General features: G+C 45.4%; 1 protein-coding gene across 1 annotated transcript in view; it reads left to right on the forward strand.

Moving 5' to 3' along the window:
- Window positions 1–12,107, forward strand: part of SLC26A7 (solute carrier family 26 member 7) — a 619,854-nt gene that overhangs the window by 222,287 nt on the left and 385,460 nt on the right. The window contains exon 2 of the mRNA XM_069219229.1: window positions 2,674–2,784. Coding sequence (XP_069075330.1) covers window positions 2,674–2,784 — 111 coding nt within the window. The remainder of the gene's footprint in view (window positions 1–2,673; window positions 2,785–12,107) is intronic.

Below are 12,107 nucleotides of genomic sequence, written 5' to 3' on the forward strand. Positions count from 1 at the left end.
TGGACTGCCATTTTGCTGAGCTCCTGCTTTTCTGTGTAGACCTGCTGCCTGCTGTTCTCCTGCCTGGATGAGAAGGACTGGACCTGCATCTCTTTAACCCAGAACCCAGAGTGGCTCCAAGGGCCCCCTGACCTGAAACCTCAGGGATAGAACAGGCTTCAAACACCCTTGCACCTGCAGCTGGACTCTGCCATCTGTGAGTCTACCCTGCAAAGTGGACCCTTGGAAGTGAGCCTGAAGTGCTTACCAGCAGAACTGACACATTTCCTCTACTGAGTGGTGCATCTTCAAGTAGAACGATGTATCACTGCTGAGTGGAATAGACCCAGCGCAAATACTAACATCACCACCATATCCCCACATCTTGGGTTCAACACATCACCTTTGGAACTGCCGCTGTGTAACACCTTCCGGAGCACGTCCTTGCATCTCTTCTCGCCGATGAGGCTGCTAAAACTCCACATGGCAGCCTCATTGGTGATTTGAACCGATTCATCGCTTATACTGCACATCGCATACCTGACACCAGCCTTCGCAATGCAAGCTTCTCTGATGTGATGCTCGATGCAACCGGACCTTGGAACCGCAGCCTTGCCACATCTTGGAACAAATGCATCACCTCATCTGTGCACTACATCTTTGCCTCAGATCAAGGAAATGCCCTGCAGCCAGGATCTAAGGTATTTAGTTCAGTGGGCCTAACTGGGTCCCTGCTGCCTGCCCACATTCCTTCGTGGTCAGCCTGAACTTGTGACTTTGTCCCAGACCGGTGCGACCAGACATCCATCATTGGCGTTATCTTCTTTTAAGTGCTTTCTGACAGTTTATTCTTTAAAAATTCATAACTCCAGTTCTAGTGACTGGACTTTTGTCATTCTGGTCTTGTTCTATTTATTGCATCAAGTTCTGTTTTATTAACCTGGCGTGGGATACTTTGTGTGTGGTGTTTTACTGTTTGAAATGTTGGTCAAGTACTTTAGTCATTGCCCCTAAGTTAAGCCTCACTGCTCTGTGCCGAGTTGTCAGTGGGTTGAGCACAGGTTAATTTGAGGTTTGCTTGTGCCTTACCCTTACTAGGATTGTGGTTGCTGCTTGACGAGGGCTCAACACCAGTCAACCAATAACCCAATTGCTAACAGGAGCTTTAACCTGAGGCTAATAAGTATCTGAATGTTCTGTTGCACAACATTGTTTATAAGAATGCAGAACAGTACTAACAATTGGTAATCTTGCTGGTGTGGACTGTTGCTGAGTTGAAGAAGGTATTGAATAATTGTTATCTTGTGAATGTACAACCTGTTACATTGGCACAAGCAGGATGTGAAAGATTGTGTTTGGTTCGAACGACAAGTGTTCATTCTAGGAGCCATCACTGCTCTAATTTTATTCAAGGACCCAAAAAAGAATTCTTATCTGCAGATGTGAAAGATGGTTTATAGTTGTAATGCAATACTTGCAACTCAGACATTCACCTTAAGACAGCAGCATAAATGATAATTCATACACTTCCATGACCTGCTCATAATCTCACACATGACATCACTAATAACATCTCAAATTACATCATTGAGAGCAGGGCGTGCCCTAAGTAACTAACGTGTGCACAGTCCACACTGTGTATGGCCAAAGAACATTCTTAGTTGTTTCTGTAGAATCACGTTTTTGGAGGGTTTATGAGAAATAAATTGGAGTCTCTGCACATATTGCATTTTGCAATGCTTTCCTAGATACTTATCAAGCTTGTGGGAGGAATGGGGTATGGATACAGGATGTGGCCATAGGCCAAGATTTCCATACCACACCAAAGGCCTGGAGGAGTGTGTTCTGTGGATTGATGGCTTTGTAGGGAGCGGAAAGGGGTGTGACAGAGTTGGAAGTTATATCTGTGGTTTGAGGTTGTGTCCACTGCTTAGCATTACGTCATATTCATTTCCTTGGAAGTGTAGAGTGTGGTCTTCAACATAGCTGTGCTCTCCTCTTCTGCACACAATCTGCATCTCATATTATTTTTTGAGATGTTATCAATGATGCGATGTGTGGTCATGGGCAATGGGTGGTGTAGGAAGTGAGTTATGGTTTTCCCAGTTTCAGTATTGTTATTAGGTTTGACAGTGTATCCATAACGTTGATTTAAATGTGGTTTTAACGGAATATATGTATGTGGTCTAAAATTCTATCTATCTATCTATCTATCTATCTATCTATCTATCTATCTATCTATCTATCTATCTATCTATCTATCTATCTATCGTCACGCAGTCAGCGCAGCGATAGCAACTGTGTAGTTCTGCATTCCATTTTGAATACCTTCCATTCATATTGAATCGTATTGAATCATAGAGGCCTGAAGCCATGGCTTTATATTCTCTTCTGCCTTAAACCGTGACCATAGGCATAACGTCTTTTCTTTGCTTGCACCCTCTCACTTTCTTAGTTGTGAAATGCAGCAATACAATGGGGCCTTTTTAAAAAATGTGTTGGCAGCACTAGTAATAATCACTTTTACTGGCACACACCCACATTGTCTCTCCTGTAAACTGAAAAACCATCACAGTTTACTGTTCGTCGCTGAATCTTGCTGCAAAACCGGTTTAATGCAAATGAGCAGATAATTAGTACAATATCAACTAATGTGTCTCAGCAGCGAGGTAATTGTAATTGCTTTATTTGCAGGTCTGATATTTGCTTGTATGTCCTCAGTCCACCCAGTATTTGGACTGTACGGATCGATTATTCCTTCCGTGGTTTACGCCGTGTTTGGGACGGGCCGTCATGTTGTAACAGGTAAGAGTAATGACTTTGCAGCATTCAGCGCTCTCAAGTAAATTAGAAGGTCAAAAAGTGCTACATAAAACTTTGTAAAACATATATGCATTATTGTAAGGTGCCCCTTGTAAAGGTAGGGAACAAATTAAGGATCACATTTACAAATGCTTTTAATTTCTTAAAAGTATGTTTGTGACTGAAAATGGCTGGGCATATGCCAGCTGTGTATTCACAAAAGTGAAAGTATGTCAAGAAGATATAAATCTACTCACTCTGTGTAGTTGTACTCTAGGCAGTGCTTGAAATGGAAAAATAGAAGTGCAGGTACTCTGTACAAGAGTACTTGCTTGTTTCTGAGAAGTAACTTAAAAGTATTGCGTTTTTCTAAAATAGAAGTGCAGGTACTCTCCTTCGCAAAATAAAAAAGTGTCGGTACTCAGTACCGGACAGCACCGGCCCATTTAAAGAACTGACTCTACGACTACATGCCACTACGAGACAGTAATTCCCTTGAGTGTAAAAAGTTGTGCACTCACAGAAACATGTAATTTTGCGAGCTCTTCACCAACGATTTCCCACCCTGGAAATGGCCAGAGGTTTACTTTGGAAGGGGCTGAGTAAATCCCCTTACAGGTTGGGAAGGAGAATAGAACATCCCCAAACTTTGTGCAGCTGTAGAATAATAACATTCTTGGTGGGGAAAAATATTTCCTCAGAGGACAAAGAAATGTGAAGTGGCAGAGATCACCGCATGGTAAAGTATATGAAAACTTACAAACGTTTTATAAACTAAAAAAATATTACAATTATTTTGATGTTAAACATTACTGTGAAATAATTATATATATATGTGTGTGTGTGTGTGTGTGTGTGCGCGCACAAATATGGAGCTGAATATAATTGCTACAGCATTATTAACTTAATTTTGAATTGTCTTTAATTAATGTAACTGTATTGAAGTAAAATGAAATAATTTTTCTGATATTTTTAGAAGCAAAAATGTATTATCCTTATTTATAAGGTCTCAGTACCAAAAAACAATAGTGTAGCTGCCGTATTTTTCTGAACTTTAAATAAAAAAATTAATTCACCTGAAAGTAAAAAAAAAAATATTATGCATTAATAATTATGAAAGGGATGTATAGAATGTATTAAAAGTAATTTCATTATATTGTAATACCATTAATTTTACAGTATTTTTAAATGCGAAAAAGTTATTAAAAGATTGATAGTTAAATTCAAAATCTGGACTATTTTAATAAAAAAAATATATATATTTATTTACATTTCTCACTATTTTAAATAATTTAATTTAATTTAACATTATTTCCCATAGAGTTTTATTTTTAAGTTCCTAACTCCATTATTTTCTGTGGGGGGGTGTTGCAATACCACTGGGTGGCCATGTGCAGTGCTGGAATTACTACTGTTTGTTTAGTAGTAACTTACACTTGTAAATTGAGTGGAAAGGTGTAAATATACACATTTGAGTTACTTTGAACTTGGATTTTGTGAACAGCCAAAAGCAATAATGTTACTCAAAAGTGTAACAGTAAATTACACATGTAGATTTACTCACAGGTGTCAGTTACTTTTGTGAATAGCCTCAGGAATATTTTCACCAACAGGGATCCAAGCGCTGAGGCTAAAAAGAACACTGGTTAAGACTAGAATCTACCTTTACACCACCAACCAGTGAACCCCACCAACTCTGAAGTTCTGGCTTTTGAGCAGGCAGCGACAAAAGAGATGGATGAATTGATTAACAACACATCAAGCCCTTATCAGAACTTAACTAGAAAGGAGAGACTGGCATTCCTACAAATACCTCAGGAAAATACAAATCTGCTATTGGGGGGTACTAGTAATTGTGTCCATAAAGATGTATTGGAATTAATACAAGAAGCTGTTTGTTGATGAAAGGCTCTACAAAAATAACCTAAGATTCTACATTCGATGTAGTGGATGAAGTGACATACATGGTGGGAGTAGCCACAGATGATAACTGAGTTACAATGCTGAGGTTGAGATCCTACTGCCCAAACAGCCATGCACGCCTTATTTCTTCATTCTGCCAAAGGTTAAAAAAAGAAGGCATTCAGGCCCAGGGAGACTACTTGTTTTAGGTGTCGGCTCAGTTCCCGAACAACACTCTGCTTTTGTGGCTGGTTCTTGAAACCTTTATTAGAAAGATTGTCTTCTCATCTGAAAGACAGAAAATAAATGTTGATCATACTGGAAGGTGTTTAATTCAATCTAGAAAATAAATTAATGATCAGTATCGAAGTTGAGACACTCTAAAGACTACATGAGAAGAATCCATGAGGGTAATGGACTTCCTTCTGTTGGAACTCCACTGGGGTCACTTGACACCACATGAACTTGTGCTGAGTTGTGCCAATATGGCCTTGTCAGGAACTATTTTGAATTTGAAGGGAAGTATTATCTTCAAACTCACAGAAGAGCAATGGGTAGTACATTTGCCCTGAGTCTAGTCTGACTGTACATGCATGGTTTTGATACCAAAAAAATATATAACAACAGCAATCTATTCACTAAGCCCTTCAGCATCTGGAAGATACATAGACAACATCTTTGGTACTTGACATGGCAGTAAAATGGCAGCCCGAGAATCTGCACGTTGGTTAAATGAAATAAATCAGTTCTTAAAATTCATGTTCACCATGAGTTCTAGATAATGGTTGTTCTTGGATCTGAGGAATTTTGCACAAAAACACCCTCAAATCTGAGGTTTACTACAAACCGACTGACTGTAAAAATCTATTGAATTTAACAGCTTTCATCCTAAATCCCTCAGAGAGAAGATGCCATTTGGCTTATTCCTCAGACAGAGACCAAACTGTACTGACATGATTGACTATGAAAGACATGCTAAAAAACTCACAGCCAAGCTATGAGACAAAGATTACTGTAGTACTCATCTTCACTTTTATGTTGTTTATCATCTCAAGAGTAAGTACCTTTACCAATGCTTATTTAGTTATGAAAGGTTTATTTTCTATTGCTACTATGTTCTGTATCGTTGGGGAGGTCGAACTTAATCTCAGGTTCTAGATTCCTCTGGCGGCATTTGAGATTCTATCTTCTTGCTGTACAGTCATCTTTTGTGTCTGTCGTGGACCCTCAATAAAGGTCACATTTAAACTACATTTTCGCCTGAAGAATTATTTGGAAGACAACCCTCCCACCTCCCTACAATTACCCATAACTAATTATTATGATAGCTAAAAAGAGGGCATTGGACAAGAACTGGGAACACTTGCTATAATCTCATGCAAAAAACATCAACAAGCAAACTAATCTAATTTAATCTAATCTGATCTAATCTAATAAAGTTATGAGATTGTCAACCCATCTTGGCGTATTCTTACTTCTAGGAATTTTGGCATTAGATAACCCCATGTTCTCCTTCTGGAAAGGCAGTAGCATAAGGGATATTCTAGTGCTAACAGAACCAAATATCTCCAAGGAGAAAAGTTCCCAAAAAACGTTAAGGGACTTAGGCCCTCATTACAACCCTGGCGGTAAATGCCGCCTACTGCCGTGCCAATGGCCGCCAACATACCGTGACCGCGGCGGTATTCCGCTACGGGTATTATGACCCACACTAAGAAATCGACCACTATACAGACACCCACACAAGTCCGCCAGCCCAAACGTCAGTGATAAACTGGCGATAGCAAAACCCACACCGTTACACCAAAAGGAATACGCCCACAGTATCACGACCCACTAATTACCGCAGCGGTCTTTCAATTGTGGTAAACCATTGGTGGTACACACCGCCGCGCTCAAAATACACACACACTTACAAGACACCACCACATTGGACAATTCAAACTACACACACCTGACACACATACGCACACCACACCCACACATTCACACCACTGTAAAACCCACACCCACATTAACCACAACCCCTTACAGCGGAAAAAAAGATAGCAAGCAGAGAGAGACAAGCCAGGAGCACCCACTCAAACAGAGGCACAATACATCATCACCCATACACCATCCACACACCTCACAACACCCCACACATCCTCACACATACCACTCACACCACATCCATGGCACCCCAAAGACACCCAGGTTTTCAGAGGAGGAGCTAAGGGTCATGGTGGAAGAAATCATCCGGGTAGAGCCACAGCTATTCGGATCAGGTGCAGCAGACGTCCATTGCTAGGAAGATGGAGCTATGGCGGAGAGTCGTGGACGGGGTCAACACCATGGGACAGCACCCCAGAACAAGGGATGACATCAGGAAGAGGTGGAATGACCTACGGGGGAAGGTGCCTTCCGTGGTTGCAAGACACCAGGTAGCCGTACAGAGGACTGGCGGAGGACCCCCACCTCCTCCCCCACAATTAACAACATGAGAGGAGCAAGTCTTGGCAATTATGCATCCTGAGGGCCTCGCAGGTGTAGCAGGAGGACTGGACTCTGGTAAGTCAAATCCTAACTACTATATCCCCCACCCTACCTGCATGCCATCACAAACTCCTACTCCTACCCTCACCCCATCACTCCACCACCTCACATATACCCCACTATCACAACCCACCCATCCCAAAACCAAGCCCTGCATGTAACACCAATCCATGGACCCCCATCACAGCGCTGCATGGACACCGATCACCACAGCATGCCCATTAGAGAGAATCACCTAGCCCACAAAATCACCACGCACACAAGGCAAAGCTGACAGGGCAATCACAACCATACAGGGAAACACACCCATGCACACGATGTTACACACAGATGCAATAACACTGCATTTTCATCCCCACAGGACCCCTACTCAACGTCGCCGGAGAGGAGGTGCCAGCAACATCCAGTCCCCCACCAGAGGAGGCTCACAGTGATGACAGCAGCTCTGCACGCCTGGATCACAATGACCAACCTGGCCCATCAGGGACCTCTGGACAATCGGTTACCCTGCCACACTCCCAAACCACCACAGAGCCTCCCCCTCAGGAAACACCAGCACAGCACCCACCCAGTGGGCCCATGCCACTGTCCCTAGGACAGGTCAATCAGCAGTGTGTCCACCGCTACAGGGACTCCAGTCAACCCAACAAATACAGGACAATCAGGGACCTGGGGTCAGTGGCAGTAGGCACACGGTTCAGGGGACAGAGGCACAGGACAACAGGGAAATTGGGAGGACTGCTGTGCGACGGGGAGGACAGGCCCAGAGAACCGACTCTCCAGGAGGCACTCAAAAACATCCTGGCATCATACCACCATTACCCAGGAGACCATGGGCCAGATACTGTAAAGTTGCAGGAGACCCAGTGCCTGCAGGAGGGACAGGACCTGGGGATCAGGGAGGACCTCAAAAACATCTACACCATTGCAGGGGTGCTGGCTGACATGGGCAAGACCATGAGGGAGACAGTGGCACACCAACGGGCCCCTGACACTAGCCATACCAAAGAACAGCCCTCCACCTACACCGGCGCTAGTGGACAGGAGGCCCCGGCACTGGAACAACAGGCCACCAGCACCCCATCCCCTGCAGAAGGAGAACCACCCTGCAAACAGTTCCTGTGATCAAGGCAGAAGCCATAGAGCACTGCCAAGACCCCGCCAGGAAATAGGACTCTTCTGATTGTCACCCTTGTGCCCCACTCTGTCACCCTGTCCACCTTGAACTGCCATTACTCCCCTTCCTATGCCCCATTGGACAATGCACCAGTGATAGCAAGAGACTGGACTCTATCCTGGACTGTCCTCCACCATCACCCCAGCCCATTGCACATCCCCCTATACTTATGAGCACTTAAATAGACACCCTTGGAACAAATACAAATCTAGCGTCTGTCCAATGATTCAAATATGTATTAGTTCAACATAATCAAATCATTGCAAGTCATATGTACAGTTAAATATACTTAGGAATGACCTTTGGTGGGCAGCAGTACACATAGCAGGAGGCAGAGTGGGGCACAGATATCTGAAAATAGAGATGCCAAAGAGTACAGTAAGTGGCCATAGACATAGGGAAATCAGGCTGCCATGTACAATATCCAACAGAAAACTGGAAAGTTAAGTGAAGTTACAGTGTCTTACCTGTGTGTCACTGGAAGTACTGCTGAATTATATTACTTCTGTTGTCAACATGTTCTTCCTCTGCCTCTTCTCCTCACTGTCCACAGGCTCCACCGCTGCCACAAGACCATCTCCAGGCCCATCTTCCTGCAGAAAAGGCACCTGGCGTCTCAAGGCTAGGTTGTGCAACATGCAACGATGATCTGGCACACCTTCTTGGGTGAGTAGTACAGGGATCCACCTGTCAGATGGAGGCACCGGAATTTGGCCTTCAGGAGGCCAAAAGTCCTTTCAATAATCCTCCTTGTACGCTCATGTACCTCATCGTAACTTTCCACTGCCCTTGTCCTGGCATTCCTCACTGGGGTCAGTAGCCATGAGAGGTTGGGGTAACCAGAGTCACCTGAGAATATTGAGGGACAACTGTTAGACACACACTAACCCTTAGGGACAACCCAATACCCAGACACCTACTTATATTGGGTTGGGACCTTGGGCTCACCTATTAGCCACACCCGGTGCCTCTGGAGTTGGCCCATCACATATGGGATGCTGCTATTCCTCAAGATAAAGGTGTCATGCACAGAGCCAGGATATTTGGCATTCACATTGGAGATGTACTGGTCCGCCAAACACACCATCTGCACATTCATAGAGTGATAGCCTTTTCTATTCCTGAAAACATGTTCATTTCTCCGGGGGGGGGGGGGACAAATGCCACATGTGTACCATAAATGGCACCAATGATGTTGGGGATATGTCCCAGGGCATAAAAGTCAGCTTTCACTGTGCCAAATCCTCCACCTGGGGAAATACGATGTAGCTGCGCATGTGTTTCAGCAGGGCTGACAACGCTCTGGTCAACACGTTGGAGAACATTGGCTGAGACATCCCTGATGCCATGGCCACCTTTGTTTGGCAGGAACCACTTGCCAGGAAATGGAGCACTGACAGGACCTGCACTAGAGGGGGGGATACCTGTGGGCTGGCGGATAGCCGACATCAGGTCATGCTCCAATTGGGCACACAGTTCTTGGATTGTGGCCCGATCAAGTCTGTATGTTATGATAACGTGTCTGTACTCCATTGTTGCAAGGTCCACCAGGGGTCTGTACACCGGAGGATGTCGCCATCTCATATTCAGCTTCAGCAGTTGAAGCCTATGGAAGAAAACGGTGAGCAGAAGGTCATATTCACACATCTATTGCACTAATGATGATTTTGTTCCTTTACAGAACCAGTATGTGAATCCGACAGTCAGTTGCTGTGCCAGTGTCTGCTGTGACACAGTTAGGTTCCATGCCTTGTGCCCCCCTGAAATGGCGGCTGCCTGACCTGTGAGTAGGGACAAGTGGAAATTAGATAATTCCGAAGACCACCGAGCAACTTTGCATTGGTTATCATTGGGCCCTATGGGTTCCAGGAGCCAATGGCGATGTATGCTGGTGGTGACGGTACGCACCGCTGCGGACGTGACCACCATTTTCTCTCTGTTCACTCACTTGCTACCTGACCTTCAACAGGAGAGGACCTACACTGCAAGTGCTGCTGTGACCGGTGTCTGGAAGAGACAATGGCTCATGTGTCTGGGGAAAGGGCCCCTGCCTTCACTGCGGAGGACTTGGAGAAACTGGTGGATGGGGTCCTACCCCAGTACACGTTACTTCATGGTCCTCCAGACAAGCATGTGAGTACACTGTGAGCATGATGCTTGGGCCATGAATGTATGGAGTGCTGTGTGTGTAAGCCACATGTGGGGGGGCATAGGGTTCCTAGGTAGAGTGCTGCATGCGTGGTGGTCAATGTATGTGCGTAAGGGGATGGGAGGGATATGGTGGGCCATGAGTATGACAGTCCGTACGGTATTACTAATCCTTTTTCTGCTGTTTTTTCCCTTCAGGTCAGCACCCACCAGAAAAAGGGTATTTGGCATGCCATCGCAAAGGAGGTGCGGTCCCTGGGGGTCTTTGGCAGGCAGAGCATCCACTGCCGCAAAAGGTGGGAGGACCTGCGCTGCTGGGCAAAGAAGACGGCAGAGACCTAGCTGGGGCTGGCCTCCCAATGAGGAAGGGGTGCCCGTCACACCATGACCCCCCTGATGTTCCGCATTCTGGCGGTGGCCTATCCGGAGTAGTGGTGTTGCTGGCATTGACCAAGTGTATCCTCTATCCCTCCCCCCCCTTTTTGTTTGGTCACCCTGTCCTTGTGTGCATTAGCATTATCTGGCAGAGGAGCAGAGGCGACGGAGAGAGCTGCATCCCACATGGGCCTGGAGGCTGAATCCACTGATGGTGGGGTCTGGAATCACGACCGTGGCGGAAACTGGCAACATAGACAGCCACTTTAACACTCCGACCGCCACGGCGGTATAAACAAACACTGCGGCGGTAACCGCCAACAGACAGGCGGAGGGCAATGTACCGCCCACACTATTACAACCCACCAATCTGCCACCTTTTCTGGGGCGGATTCACTGCGAACAAAAACACGGCAGAAACAGGACTTTGAAGGGAAAACGCTCACCTCTACACACCCAACGAGGAACCAGGACACCATGGAGCCGGAACTCCAAATTTTACCTGCCATTCTCTTCCTCCTCCTCTACCAGGAGTACGAACCCCGGCGGCGAAGACCTAGGTGAGTACTGCACCTACGACACAGGGGAAGGGGAGGCAAAAAACAGTGACACACACAAGCAACACGCAACACCCCCACCCCCACCCTCACCCACTACAACACACACTAATACATGTTGATACATTACAGATACACCCCCGACCCCTCCTGGAAGAATGCAAGGACAAAAGGAAATGAGTCGAATAATTGTTATATATTCAATTACATAAATCAAAAATATTTTCAAATATATACATTTATACTATATACAATTATATACACCAAGAACACAAGTCCAAGGGATTTCACCATCACAGTCCGTGGATCACTGGGCCCAAAAGGCATGGGCGAGGCCCACACAAGATACCTGAATAAGACGGAGGGAACACTGCAGGGGCATCAGATAGAAACAAAACAGGCACCTCAGGGGGAAGGGAAGGGGGGGCACCACAGCCGGTTGAGTGCATGACGCCAGATCCACGAGGGGGCTCCATGCCCATTGATGTATCCTGGGGAGTGCAAAGCCACAGTCTCTCAAGTCTCTACAGTGGGTGGTTTGCCCACTGTTCCATCCTGGGGAGTGCAGTCTCTCAAGTCTCTACAGTGGGTGGTTTACCCACTGTTCAATCCTGGGAAGTGCAAAGCCACAG

The sequence above is a fragment of the Pleurodeles waltl genome, chromosome 2_2 (genome assembly GCF_031143425.1).
Source record: "Pleurodeles waltl isolate 20211129_DDA chromosome 2_2, aPleWal1.hap1.20221129, whole genome shotgun sequence".
Taxonomy (NCBI): domain Eukaryota; kingdom Metazoa; phylum Chordata; class Amphibia; order Caudata; family Salamandridae; genus Pleurodeles; species Pleurodeles waltl.